Source organism: Centropristis striata, chromosome 9 (assembly GCF_030273125.1).
Source record: "Centropristis striata isolate RG_2023a ecotype Rhode Island chromosome 9, C.striata_1.0, whole genome shotgun sequence".
Taxonomy (NCBI): Eukaryota; Metazoa; Chordata; class Actinopteri; order Perciformes; family Serranidae; genus Centropristis; species Centropristis striata.
The window spans coordinates 29,971,552-29,986,897 of record NC_081525.1 but is presented as its reverse complement, the minus strand read 5'-3'; the positions used below and the strand labels follow the sequence as shown (position 1 = coordinate 29,986,897).

Sequence of the window (15,346 nt, the reverse complement as noted above, 5' to 3'; positions counted from 1 at the left end):
TAACGTTAATACTTCATCTCCTCTCTGCTGGTAAGAGTTTTATACTAAAAAAGGGTGATAAAGAATGACAGTAAAGTGTTTATCCTCCATGTCAGCTCGCTGTGAGCAGTTTCAGTGAATTTACCGTAAATATCTAGCCTGGGTATACCCAGACTGCCTTGCGCGCTCGAATTTAATTTCGAACTGCGAATCCCCCAAGTGCCCTTGGCTGCAGTACGCAGATCGGGGAGTGGCTCAATGTGGGCGGAGTTAAACGTTTAACTCCGCCCACGTTTGACACCACCCATTGTGCGGCCGCCATCTGGTGGCGGAGACTAGGCAGTACATTCTGAAACGTCAATGCAGCACCTACGGACAGAGTGGCGTAAAACCCACGTATTGATTGCATATGTAGAATAATGATACAATTCCAAATTCACCTGCTAGCTGGATTTCATTAAAATACACAGATAAAGGTTATAATTTAGTTAAATGTATTAGGTTCCACTGTTTGATCAACTCTGTCCTGATATGTTACACCTCTGGGTTCATCTTATGATTAAATAAAAAGCTTTTTTATGGGGCACCTTTCATTATTATTTATATCAGGATCAGGTCTGGTGCCAAAATGTAGTTCTTTGGGAAAACATGTTTCTTTTTGTATCTTAAATGTAAATACCAGCCTACATAATATTAGTAATAATACATAATATTCAATATACATTCTTGTCTCATCTTGTGAATAAAATAATGGTAATGTTTAGGGACATTTAGAACTGCAACAGTGAAGTGAAATCAAGACTTAATATTGGGCTTCTAACTATAGTAAAACAGAGACAGCTATGAAAAAGGTTCATGCATTTAATTCTTAAGACTTAGACATTCCTATTTTTAACTTGTCAAATGTCTTTTTTTTTTACTGTAAGTTCATTATTTTATCCAGGCTGCCTATATTTAAAAAAAAAAATTCTGCCATAGCATTTCCCCAAGTGAGTGTGACAAACAGTACAGCCATAGACACATGTTAAATTTTTGTACACTCAATTACATCAGCTACATCAAGGAGATCAGAGACTGAAGTGATGTCTGTGCCATTGACAATGACACACTTTATTCCTTTCTTTCAAAGGCACAAACCACCTGCATTTGCCGTGTGTCAATAATTGCTTTACAAAATCTCTCGTAATCTTCCTGCAAACTAAAAAGGAACAGGAACGGTTCCCTTAGTTCATTCATCTCTTCATCCAGGTCCAGGTCATCAGACATGTGCAGCTGTTCCACTGCCCTCAGACGATCTTCTTCTTCCATGGTGATGACTTGGGGAAGGGAAAGTTTTCCCTTGAATGTCTCATTTCCACACCACCTTGCTGCCTCAATAGTGTCCCTAAGCAGAACATCCTCCTAATCAAAAATAAAGAAAACAATTATTAAAATAAAGGCTGGAGAAGGCAGAAAACAGTTAAATGAAAAGCCCACAGCAGGCAACTTACCCCATTCCCAGTTCCCAGTTCTGGCAAGTTCTCAGCGTCCACGAGAAAGGAAACAGATTGTGGTTATTATAGGCACAATAACAATGCAAGATGTAAAAAAAGATCAGTAGCTGATTTTAAGTATACTGGTTTAATGAAAATGGAGAAATGACTGCAAAACCAGCTCTGTGACATCCCACCTCTACAACCTTGATGGATGTGTGTACAATAATTCTGCTTTGAACAATACCTGATGTTTCAGACACAGATTCTGAATTCCTGAACTTTTTTGGAGGGACCACTTCCAGATCCTGAAATAAGTGGAGGGATTATGCTTTAGTCTGCAAGCAATAGTTTGACTACAAGACTGATTAATCACATGACCTCTCACCTGTTGTCTTTTTTGCTCTCGTCGCCTTTTCCTTTCCTGCAATCTGTCTTCTTCAGACCTTGGTGATTTAATGACAACATACATTCACAATGAAAACATTCATGTTGGTCTGTTGACCAGTGAGTAAAACAGGGAATTTAAAAGGATCTGATTCAAAAGTGTGATATTGAGGGCACTTACGGCATGGGGAAGTTCTGCAGGAGAACGAGACACCACCACCTTCTAATTTGCAGCATGTTTTCCTTTGAAGAAGGAAATGCAGGAAGATTCAAATATGTTTCAAAAACTAAACTGCATAATATTTTCTCCCCTCCCGCCCAAAAGTATGTCGGCCTACCGGGAAAATGCTCGGTATAACAGATTACCAGTCCAGACGTGCAGTAAGATAATTAGCAAAAGCTAATAACTAATAACAAAGCTCATAACTCTGTGTATGTATATGCAAATACATACAGAGCATAACTTATTTTAAATAAAATGATGTTACTTCCTTCCTTGTCTGTCACAAACATTGCAAAGTAGCACGTTAAAACAAAATAAAAAACCTAGCTTAACTCCATTTGAACTGTATTGCTTCTTCTTCTCTCTCAAACGCTCTTCTTCTTCTTCTCCAGCGGTTCATGGGGGGCAAGTAGGCGGAGTTAAACGTTTAACTCCGCCCACGTTGAGCCACTCCCCGATCTGCGGACTGCATCCAGGGCCTTCCACAACATTATATAGGGACGGCTGGCTTGACTACGGAGAAGCGAATGACGGCTCACTTGACCGCAGTCTCTGAAGGCTGTTCCAGCGTTACACCAGTGAAAGGAAGGATCTTACCAAGGAAGGATCCTTGACTTTGGAATACGGCCACAGTCTGTACTTTTACAACTCTGTTCAGTCTCGGGGTCCTCCTAACCATAGACTGTACATAAATAACGCTGAGGCTACGCTGAGCTGTTCCGTACTATAGGAAGACACCACGTTACGTATTACCAGACATTCCCCTGCTTCTTCTACACATCTGAGGTAAGTTTACTGACACGTGGACAATGTGTTTATTTATGTAGCGAAAGGTACTGCGGTCAAGCCAGCAGGAGTTCGCGTTTGCTTGGTCAAATCAGCAGAACATTTTTTTTCAAGTGCCCGAATCTACTAACATTTACGGTATTCGTGATGAAACCGCTCTGAAGAGCTGCTGGACTGTGGGACAGACTGCAGTCTCTCAATATTAAATATAAATAAAATATAATAATAATAATATAATATAAATATAATCAGACCCATGAAACATACGATACTTTTACAGTAATTATTCCCGGTAGTGAAGTAAAAGACGACGTGTGAAAAAACAACAATTGTTTCCATAAGTAGTTTTGGATTCATTAACTTCTGAACTAAGTACTTCCTAGACTACTTGCATGCATAATATGAAGTACTCTTACTGTGTACTTTTAGAATAATACTTTGTCAAAGTACTTATCAGAGAACAAGAATAAGGTTTTTTTTGACGAACTTTGATGTGGAATAAAAACATTATTTTCCATAAGTAGTCCAAGATTCGTGTACTACTGAACTAAGTACTACCTAGACTACTTGCATGCATAATATGAAGTACTTTTACTGTGTACTTTTAGAATAATACTTTGTCAAAATCCTTAACAGAGAACAAGAATAAGTATATTTTGACGAACTTTGATGTGGAATAAAAAACTTATTTTCCATAAGTAGTCCAAGATTCGTGTATTACTGAACTAAGTACTGCCTAGACTACTTGCATGTATAATATGAAGTACTTTTACTGTGTACTTTTAGAGTAATCCTGGATCAAAATCCTTAACAGAGAACAAGAATAAGTATATTTTGACGAACTTTGATGTGGAATAAAAAACTTATTTTCCATAAGTAGTCCCAGATTCGTGTACTACTGAACAAAGTACTGCCTAGACTACTTGCATGTATAATATGAAGTACTTTTACTGTGTACTTTTAGAGTAATCCTGGATCAAAATCCTTAACAGAGAACAAGAATAGGGTTTTTTTGACGAACTTTGATGTGGAATAAAAAACTTATTTTCCATAAGTAGTCCAAGATTCGTGTACTACTGAACTAAGTACTACCTAGACTACTTGCATGTATAATATGAAGTACTTTTACTGTGTACTTTTCGAGTAATCCTGGATCAAAATCCTTAAAAGAGAACAAGTATAAGGATATTTTGACGAACTTTGATGTGGAATAAAAACATTATTTTCCATAAGTAGTCCAAGATTCGTGTACTACTGAACTAAGTACTTCCTAGTCTACTTGCATGCATAATATGAAGTACTTTTACTGTGTACTTTTAGAATAATACTTTGTCAAAGTACTTATCAGAGAACAAGAATAAGGATATTTTGCTGAACTTTGATGCGGAATAAAAAACTTATTTTCCATAAGTAGTCCAAGATTCGTGTACTACTGAATTAAGTACTTCCTAGTCTACTTGCATGCATAATATGAAGTACTTTTACTGTGTACTTTTCAAGAAATCCTGGATCAAAATCCTTAAAAGAGAACAAGACTAAGTATATTTTACCCAACTTTGATGTGCAATAAAAACATTATTTTCCAGAAGTAGTCCAAGATTTGTGTACTACTGAACTAAGTACTGCCTAGACTACTTGCATGTATAATATGAAGTACTTTTACTGTGTATTTTTCGAGTAATCCTGGATCAAAATCCTTAAAAGAGAACAAGAATAAGTATATTTTGACGAACTTTGATGTGGAATAAAAACATTATTTTCCATAAGTAGTCCAAGATTCGTGTACTACTGAACTAAGTACTGCCTAGTTTACTTGCATGCATAATATGAAGTACTTTTACTGTGTACTTTTCAAGTAATCCTGGATCAAAATCCTTAAAAGAGAACAAGAATAAGTATATTTTGACGAACTTTGATGTGGAATAAAAACATTATTTTCCATAAGTAGTCCAAGATTCGTATACTACTGAACTAAGTACTTCCTAGTCTACTTGCAAGCATAATATGAAGTACTTTTACTGTGTACTTTTAGAATAATACTTTGTCAAAATCCTTAACAGAGAACAAGAATAAGTATATTTTGACGAACTTTGATGTGGAATAAAAACATTATTTTCCATAAGTAGTCATCAAAGTTCGTCAAAATATCCTTATTCTTGTGCTCTGTTAAGGATTTTGATCCAGGATTACTCAAAAAGTACACAGTAAAAGTACTTCATATTATGCATGCAAGTAGTCTAGGCAGTACTTAGTTCAGTAGTACACGAATCTTGGACTACTTATGGAAAATAATGTTTTTATTCCACATCAAAGTTCGTCAAAATATCCTTATTCTTGTGCTCTGTTAAGGATTTTGATCCAGGATTACTCGAAAAGTACACAGTAAAAGTACTTCATATTATGCATGCAAGTAGTCTAGGCAGTACTTAGTTCAGTAGTACACGAATCTTGGACTACTTATGGAAAATAATGTTTTTATTCCACATCAAAGTTCGTCAAAATATCCTTATTCTTGTGCTCTGTTAAGGATTTTGATCCAGGATTACTCGAAAAGTACACAGTAAAAGTACTTCATATTATGCATGCAAGTAGTCTAGGCAGTACTTAGTTCAGTAGTACACGAATCTTGGACTACTTATGGAAAATAATGTTTTTATTCCACATCAAAGTTCGTCAAAATATCCTTATTCTTGTGCTCTGTTAAGGATTTTGATCCAGGATTACTCGAAAAGTACACAGTAAAAGTACTTCATATTATACAAGCAAGTAGTCTAGGCAGTACTTAGTTCAGTAGTACATGAATCTTGGACTACTTATGGAAAATATTTATTTTATTCCACATCAAAGTTCGTCAAAATATCCTTATTCTTGTTCTCTGTTAAGGATTTTGATCCAGGATTACTCGAAAAGTACACAGTAAAAGTACTTCATATTATACAAGCAAGTAGTCTAGGCAGTACTTAGTTCAGTAGTACATGAATCTTGGACTACTTATGGAAAATATTTCTTTTATTCCACATCAAAGTTCGTCAAAATATCCTTATTCTTGTTCTCTGGTCAGGATTTTGATCCAGGATTACTCGAAAAGTACACAGTAAAAGTACTTCATATTATACATGCAAGTAGTCTAGGCAGTACTTAGTTCAGTAGTACATGAATCTTGGATTACTTATGGAAAATAATGTTTTTATTCCACATCAAAGTTCAGCAAAATATCCTTATTCTTGTTCTCTGTTAAGGATTTTGATCCAGGATTACTCGAAAAGTACACAGTAAAAGTACTTCATATTATACATGCAAGTAGTCTAGGCAGTACTTAGTTCAGTAGTACATGAATCTTGGATTACTTATGGAAAATAATGTTTTTATTCCACATCAAAGTTCAGCAAAATATCCTTATTCTTGTTCTCTGTTAAGGATTTTGACAAAGTATTACTCTAAAAGTACACAGTAAGAGTACTTCATATTATGCATGCAAGTAGTCTAGGAAGTACTTAGTCAGAAGTGTATGAATCCAAAACTACTTATGGAAACAATTGTTGTTTTTTCACATGTCGTCTTTTACTTCACTACCGGGAATAATTACTGTAAAAGTATCGTATGTTTCATGGGTCTGATTATATTTATATTATATTATTATTATTATATTTTATTTATATTTAATATTGAGAGACTGCAGTCTGTCCCACAGTCCAGCAGCTCTTCAGAGCGGTTTCATCACGAATACCGTAAATGTTAGTAGATTCGCGCACTTGAAAAAAATGTTCTGCTGACTTGACCAAGCAAACGCGAACTCCTGCTGGCTTGACCGCAGTCGAAAAACTGGGTATATGTTGACAGCGTTATTCATAAAGCAAGAATTTTTATTCTGCCTCAGTATCACACTGTGGTCAATTGAGCCGTCATTAGCTGGTCCATAAAGGTTTTGTGTAGCGGATGATCCAGGTATTTCAGGATGGCCTCGAACATGTTGACAGGTCATCTATCCACCACCTCCTCCAGTGTGTCCAACCTGGCTCCAACCACAGAACCAGCTCTTTAGACCAGTCTGTCCAACCGCCTTCATCTCTGTGTCTGATGCTGCCTCCCCAGCAGACTGCAGCATAAAACAACACACTACCACCACAGACTGATAAAACATCTAAAAATATGGAAAGAAGATTAATTGCATGATATTCACAGAACAATTCACTGTGGATTTTTTTAATAAAACCCCTTTGGAGATAGACTGTACAGTAAACTATTACATTATATTAAAATTAATTTAAATTAAACTGTCTGTTTCCAGTCACTAATTCCACTTCAACTACATTCTAGAGGACCTCACATACCGTCTCACATACTTACAGGACGTTTCCCTGTGGAATATCAGTTTAAAATGCACTTGAATATTTACTGTACAGTAGCATAAAAATGTAACATTATATCAAAAATGTATTTAAGTTAAACTGTTTGTTTCCAGGCACTAATTCCACTCCAGATACATCCTGGAGGTAAAAGCAGTAAAGTGTTTATCCTTCATGGCAGCGCGCTTGGAGCGGTTTCAATGACTTTACCATAAATATCACAATACAGGTCACTACATTATAGTAGGCCTGCATTAGGCTGCACCTACGTTTTCAGATTCAGTGATTTTTTTAATTTTTTTTTTTTTTTTTTGGGGGGGGGGGGGGGGCGCAACACTACAAAAAAAAATGTCGTATTTGAACAGTACTGTGTCAGCATTATCCTAGTATTTGTGTCCTGTTGACAGACACACAGAAAGACAAGTAAACAGACAAGCTGACAGCACCAAAAACACAACTTCTTGGCAAAGGTAATAATAACTTATTAGCTACTTGGAATATCACAACTGTTCAATAATCAAATATTGAAAATTGTATTATTTAACTAAACTTTTCAAAACTATGAAACTAACAAAAATTAGAAAATTATTTTCTTTAGCATTATTGCAAAATAGTTTTAGGAAAAAACAAATAATTAAGAATAATTTATAAATCCCACAACGGGGAAATTGGACCTCTGCATTTAACCCTGCCCTACACACACTATTGAACACACAGCATGCTAGGCACAGTGGGCAGCACATTACTGCACCCAGGGAGCAGTTGTGGGTGAGGTGCCTCAGCCCATGGTCCGTTAGTCCTGGGATTAGAACCAGCAGCCCTCCAGATACATTCTCTCACCTCTAGGCTATGGGCTAAAAATAATACAATTTGATTGTTAAACGGGTATGCAGAATGCTGTAATGCGCCTTTTTATTCCAGACTAGGATTATATCTGTGTATGTAAATTTCTGCAAGTAAAATATTTGTTGTGAATGCATGTTTCATGCAGCAATAATGGCAATGAAACATGCCAAGCCCAACTTCAGCCAGTCTCAGGTGGTTGAGATGGTGGAGAGGCTCTTCAGACTGACGCCATCTGAAATCCGCTCCCTGCCGAGCTACGACGACCAGAACTTCTATGTGGCGGCCATGGAGGGTGGCGAGTACGTCCTGAAGATAATGAACTCAGAAGACAGTAAGAATTCCAGCCTGGTTGAGGTGCAAACATATGCCATGTCCTACCTGCACCAGAATGGACTTCCAGCTCAAACAGCCCTGCCCAACACCTCAGGACAGCTCCTGAGCCTGGAGGAAACAGGTATGAGAGCAGTCACACAGCCACACCTGATAAATAATGTCTCATTCGTCTGAAAATCTTGATGGTCATTATACGCGGAACCAGTGGTTCTCAACCTTTTTTCAGTGATGTACCCCCTGTGAAATATTTTTCAGCCAAGTACCCCCTAAAAGCATTTTTGGTTGAAAAAAAAGACCTAAAAACAGAGCGCTGTGCCATCAGTGTCAGATTTATTAAACTTTGGAACTGATAAACACATACAAAATTCAAACTTTTGAAAAAAAAACGGGCAAAGAACTATATTTGGTAACTTCAGTGGATATCAAAATGGGATCCCCATGTCTGTGAGGTTGTAGAACCACATGGATTTCTTCCAGCTAATCAGCAAAGACCAGGCTACGTTACTAGATTAAAGTGGCAAATCTACAAGAAAAAAAGTCACAGATTTAAGAGATTTAAAGTGGCAAATCTGCGCGAAAAAAGTCACAGATTTACGAAAGAAAAAAGTGAAAACATTTTTTTTCCCGCAGATTCACCACTTTAAATCTCATAAATCTGCACATTTTTTTATCGTAGATTTGCCACTTTAATCTCTTCAACTTTTTTACCATTAATTTGAGATTTTTTTCTCACAAATTTGTAACTTTTTTTACCGTTGATTTGAGATTTTTTTCTCATAAATTTGTAACTTTACCATTAATTTGAGATTTTTTTCTCATAAATTTGTAACTTTTTTTCTCAAAATATGACCCCCCTCCCCCAGGTCCGTATGTTTTTTTTTTTTTTTACACATTCTGGCATATAAAAGACAGATTACAGTTTTGTCAGACCAAAAATTAAGGTCTTTGTCCTTGTGTGCATTTGCAAACTGTAATCTGTCGTTTTTATGTTTCTTTTGGAGTAATGGCTTCTTCCTGGCAGAGTGGCCTTTCAGTCCATGTTGGTACAGTACTTGTTTCACTCTGGATAATGACTCACTCTTACCAGCTTCAGCCAGCATCTTCACAAGGTCTTTTGCTTTTGTTCTTGGGTTGATATGCACATTTTGGACCAAAGCACGTTCATCTCTGGGACACAGAACCCGTCTCCTTCCTGAGCGCTATGATGGCTGGACATTCCCATGGTGTTTATACTTGGGTATAATTATTTGAACAGATGAATGTGGCACCTTCAGGCATCTGGAAATTGCACCCAAGGATGAACCAGACTTGTGCAAGTCCACAATTCTCTTCCTGATATTTTGGTTGATTTCTTTTGACTTTCCCATGATGTCACACAAAGAAGCAGTGTGTTTCAGGTGTGTCATAAAATACATCCACAGGTGTGTCTCGAATTAACTCAAATGTCGTCAATAAACCTATCAGAAGCTTCCAAAGACATGATAGAATCATCTGGGCTTTCCCAAATTGTTTCAAGGCATAATAATGTTAGTGTATGTAAACTTCTGACTTTGAAGAAAGTAATAAAAAATTGTCTAAAAAAATCCTTCTCTCATTATTCTGGCAATTAGCAAATAGAAATAATTTTGGTAATCCTAACGGACCTAAAACAGGAAAAGTGATGTCTGATTTCATGTCAGACAGTCAGAAAAAAAAGCATATGTGTCTTTTTATATAGTGTATGTAAACTTCTGGTTTCAACTGTACATGTTTACACTACAAGTTTAGCCGGTTGAGAAAGAAAAGAGGCGTGCTGCTGTTTAGTTGTTAGGTTTTTTTGTGATCAATTTTTTGTTTTTTCCATTTAGTTTAAAACAAACAAACAAGCAGGTGTGGCAAACATCAATTGGGCAATAATAGCAACAGCAACAAAGAAGATAAAATGGTAGTGTGGCATAACAAACAAAAAATAAATAAATAAATAAATAACAATGGCAAAACTACCAACCAAACATATTAACAATATTGAGTATTATGATAATAATGAAAAATAGGTAGACAACCGCCCTCCCGCTCCCCCCAATTTCATGGGGTCCACAGGCTTTGTCTCCATGTACACTGATGAATATACAAACACGCATGTGAACACACATATATACACACATATATACACATAGCAGTTCAGAGCTTTTAAACAAGCCTCAAACAAACACTGCCCTCAAAACCCAACGCCTAAAGGGCACTTGAAAGAAAATATATACTCTGAGTCAGTGGCGGGCGGTGCATTTCACACTTAGGCCTTCAGTGATGTCCAACTTAGTCAATAAATACCTTTCATTTTGCCAGCATTTATAACACCAGGACTGGAGAGTAGTTAGAAACACACTTAAGCACTACTAGGCATTGCATCACCTCAGTTGTTTACAAAATGGGCTATTATCCGGCGCATTTTAAAAATCAACAATACCGCATCAGCAATTAAAACATATCTGATATGCTACTGTCAAAACTTAAAAATAAAAGGGTCTTTAAAATTATCTTTCCAAAAAGTTTTATTAAATGAGTCCACAAAGAATATGCAAGCTTTAACAAGATTGTACAATACATTGCAAAATCGCAGTTTAATATCAGAAAGACACTAACAAGACGGCCATACTTTGGCGACAGCGACACAATAAACAAGTCTCTTTGTAAAAAAAACTTTTTCATGTCAAAACGTGACGTATCACGACTTTCTGTGACCTGTTGCTTTGAGTACAACCACACAGCTGCGCCAATGCGCCAGATTATTGACATACCGTTAACAGTCCCGGCCGGGTGTGACTCTGTTGATCTGCATAGCACTGCCGTGGCTCAAACTAGTAAGTATCCATATCCAATCACAGGACGCGTAAATGTCACGTTCAACGTGAGGCCAGCTTGAGGGCGAGGTATTTTCTGACATTTTTAGAGACACTGTGAGCAAAATTCATTACAGTAACACATTTTTAAATTAGAAAAAACAACGAAAGGTTTTTTTGTTGTTGTTTTTTTTCCTTGGCAAGCATTTAAATATAAGAGTAGTTGGTATCACCAAAATGTATTTTTTTATTAAAATATACACATATTTTAATTCAAACAATTCTATCATGACTGTAACATTTAACCATTTTTTCTCATCAATTTTCATTCAGATTTTGTTCTTTATACATTGTTAAAAACCATTATGCTTGATTATATTGTGTTAAATTATACATTTTTAAACAAATGTGTATATATATTTTTTTCTAAGTTTTGATAAAATATTTATTGTATATAAGTGTAGGGAAACCATGACATTTTTATCTGGACACATTACGGTAATGAATTTGTGAATGAAAAATATGTTTAAAAATATAGAAAATATTATTTTACCACCAAACAATGAATTGTGCCTCATTATGGTTATATTGTTCATTCATATCAAAGTGAAATATATTTAGTTTAATAAAGTATGTCCTTATAATCTTCACAGACATAACTTAGACTGGCTTCATGAGAGCGAGGGGAGCGGCTTTTACACTTATCCTGTCTTTACCTTTGCAGATTGTGGCTATGGCTGTCAAGAGTACCTGGTGCGACTGCTAACTTATTTGCCTGGAACCACTATTTCCAAGGTTCCTCTAACACCACAGTTACTGTATGAAACCGGCAAGACGGCAGCCAGAATGGACTTGATCCTAAAAGAGGTATAATGGTAACACCCTTTAAGAAACCTTTATATAATTTACTCAAAACTAGTCCCATTTACTCAAAACTAGTGTTGTCAATATGGCGTTAAGTATAAGGAACATTCTGAACACTTAATTGGATTACAGAGAAACAACAGGATATGGCGAGCTCATGGATGTAGTAGCCACTGTTCATGTCCCCGAAGTCAAGGATGCCAGAAATCCTGTAGCCGTCGCTGTCATCGGGTTGTACGAGCACACTGAGGTCATTGAAGTCACCGTGGTTAATGCCTTAGAAGAGGAAGAAATTAAACTTTGTTTATGTGTAACCTAAATTCCTTATCACTCATGTGTTCAATTACACAAATCAGTCTCTGCTGCCAGTACACAATGTGCCAATGAGCTGTGATAAAGGAGGTAGTAAAGGAGTGTTTGTGCTTGCCAGCTCCCTACAAGAATGTAGGATTCTCATTCGTACAGGTCTATAAATGGATAATGGTAGAATTGAGATTTAAAAGCCATGGCTAAATATTCAAAGGTTGAGAAACTATGTGAACTGACCAGTCATCATGCATAACATACTGACATCCAACATAAAACAGTCAGCATTTGTAAATGTCAGAAAACAATAAATAAATACTAGAAGAAACATGTCTGTCATGATTGAATATCAGTCAAAAGCCATTACTTTTGTGCCTTTTTTATCTCGTGCACTAGTCGACCCAAAATACCACTGACCAGTCATCATTTGGGCTGATGCAGAGCGGAGAGGGTGAGCAGGGGTGTAGGGTTTGACTGGATTTATGCTGGACTTGAACCATTAGCAGCGGAGTAAGCCAGAGCTAGAGTCTTGAAGCGTATCCATGCAGCCACCTTCCACTTCTCTGTATATTTGTTGTTTCCCCAGATGGAGCATCATCATCTCAGTGAGCTGCAGAGAGAGAACTTCTTATGGAGTCTGTCAAATGTTCTCCTCCTGGAGAAGTACATCCATGTCTTAGATGGAGATCCTCTTAATAAGGTTGTGAAGTCTGTCCTCCATCAGTACCAGACCTCTGTGGTCCCTCAGCGCTCCAATTTCCGCAAATGTGAGTATGAAAAAAATGTTTTAATTAGGGAGCCGGCAAGTACAAACTCCTCTACTACCTCCCTTATAGGGTTGTCAAAAGTATTGATACTAAAACGTTGTATCCGGATACGATACTCATTTTCAAAAGTATCGAGTATCTGAAGCTTGTTATCATAGTTGCAGTTTCTTTTTGCACAGCTTTTTTTAATTATAAATATTTAACCTGTGGTTCTGTTAATTTTAATTTTTTTTATTATTATTTTAAACAAAACACAAAATAAGTCACCAATGGACAAACACAGTAAAAAAGAAAAAAAAAAGAAAAAGAACAACAAAATCACAAAACCAACCTAAATAAATAAATAATAAATAAGAACTTTAGCACATTAAATAACATTAAAACTAAAACTAGACACAAACAAGCATCAACATAATTACCACATAAAACATACAGTATATCAGTAAACTTAATAACCTAAGAGAAAATATTCTGTTCTGTTAATTTTTACATGTTGCATTTTTCTTGTAAATAAAAATATTTCTGTTAAATTTTGGGGTCTTTGTTTTTATCCTTGTGGTATAGAAAATGTCGCAGAAGAGTATCGCTATCGAGTTGCAATTCTTCTTATCGTTACAACCCTACTCCCTTATTACAGCTCATTGGCACATTGTGTACTGGCAGCAGAGACTGATATGTGTAATTGAATACATGAGTGATAAGAAAGTTTCATTTCTTCCTCTTCTAAGGCATTAACCACGGTGACTTCAATGACCTCAATGTGCTCGTACAACCCGATGACAGCGACGGCTACAGGATTTCTGGCATCCTTGACTTCGGGGACATGAACAGTGGCTACTACATCCATGAGCTCGCCATCACGATCATGTACATGATGACAGAGCATCCTAATCCCATAGAGGTGGGTGGACCTGTCCTCGCAGGCTGGGAAAGTGTCCTTCCCCTCAGCGAGGCAGAGAAAGAGTGTCTCTACGTGCTTGTGCTGTCCCGCTTCTGCCAGTCGTTGGTTATAGCTCGTTACTCCGTGACCTTGCATCCGGAGAACGCAGAGTATCTGATGATTACAACCAAGAAGGGCGTCCACATTCTCCAAAACCTCTGGGAGCTGGGAAAGGAGCAGGTGGAGAAGGTGTGGTTTCAGAGTGCTGCTCAATTCAGTGACAAAAAGTGAAAAATATGTAAAGCGAGCCAGACAAAATGTTTAATGCAAACATGTAAACAGGGTAATTCCACTGAGCCATGAAAATGACATGCAGACATTTTGTAATAGAATACTGCACTCTGAATGATATTAATTATGATGTATCATTTTAACTTTCTCTTAATCATGTTTATAAAATCCACCATTTGCTTCCTGCAATTGCATGATTCATGCAGGTTGGAGGTTGTATCTTCATGAATAAAATGCTCTTTTGTATTTCAAAATAAATGTCCAAAATCTAAGATTGTTAAGGTAGCAAACAACTATAAACAGGAAGTAGTGGTACTCTATAGGAGACATGAATTGCACTGTAAAAGCAATAATAGTGATCAAATTGTACAAAGAAAAAGGTAAGCATTTATGAAAAAGTACTGTAAAAAGGCCATGAACCGTCATGATTCTGATGTAATAACTGCTCAGTTATGGTTGTCATAAATCATGAGGGTTTATACAATCCAGTGGACTTTGTTTACAAGCCATTTTTTTGGATGATACTGTCATAACTGTGACATGACACGGTAATGACACATAAATACTAAAAGAAACATGTCTGTCATGATTGAATATCTGTCAAAAGCCATTACTTTTGTGCCTTCTTTATCTCGTGCACTAGTCGACCCAAAATGCCACCATGATGCCGAATCCCCAGCCAGTAATACCACTCAATCATCTTTAGGTGTATTTTGAGTGATTCTTTTGATCTATTGCCTCTCAGGCGCCATATTTGTTGTTTGTATGACTGCCATGCAGGTTAAGTTATAAAGAAAATAAAGGAATATGATTTGAAGTCTGCCAGTGTGACTGTATATATTTACTCATGGTCTGCTGATGGAGTTAGTTCTACTTGTGACACCTGCCAATGTGCCTATAAGTCTATAGGTTATTGTAAAGGTGCTGTAGACATATTGTTTAGGCTAGCTTCGGTCATTTAAACCTGCAACTGGGCCAGAATAATTTGGTTGCTGCTAATTTTTTGTACACATTTCATAATGACTGCAGCTCTAATACCTTATTTCC

At 36.7% G+C, this 15,346-nt stretch overlaps 1 protein-coding gene across 1 annotated transcript; it reads left to right on the top strand.

Moving 5' to 3' along the window:
* The first annotated feature begins 2,565 nt into the window (after window positions 1-2,565).
* On the top strand, window positions 2,566-15,067 carry LOC131978280 (hydroxylysine kinase-like). The gene is made up of 5 exons (XM_059341881.1): window positions 2,566-2,847; window positions 8,185-8,493; window positions 11,916-12,058; window positions 12,948-13,128; window positions 13,857-15,067. Exons 2-5 carry the CDS (start codon window positions 8,190-8,192, stop codon window positions 14,297-14,299), a joined length of 1,071 nt encoding a protein of 356 aa, XP_059197864.1. The 5' UTR covers window positions 2,566-2,847; window positions 8,185-8,189; the 3' UTR covers window positions 14,300-15,067.
* The last annotated feature ends 279 nt before the right edge of the window (window positions 15,068-15,346 follow it).

Bases quoted from the DNA above. Each gene is read 5' to 3' on its own strand.
- LOC131978280 (XM_059341881.1), top strand. From the start codon at position 8,190: ATGGCAATGAAACATGCCAAGCCCAACTTCAGCCAGTCTCAGGTGGTT. The intron at 8,494-11,915 runs GTATGAGAGCAG...TTACCTTTGCAG, and splicing joins CCTGAGCCTGGAGGAAACAG to ATTGTGGCTATGGCTGTCAA. The intron at 12,059-12,947 runs GTATAATGGTAA...TTGTTTCCCCAG, and splicing joins TGGACTTGATCCTAAAAGAG to ATGGAGCATCATCATCTCAG.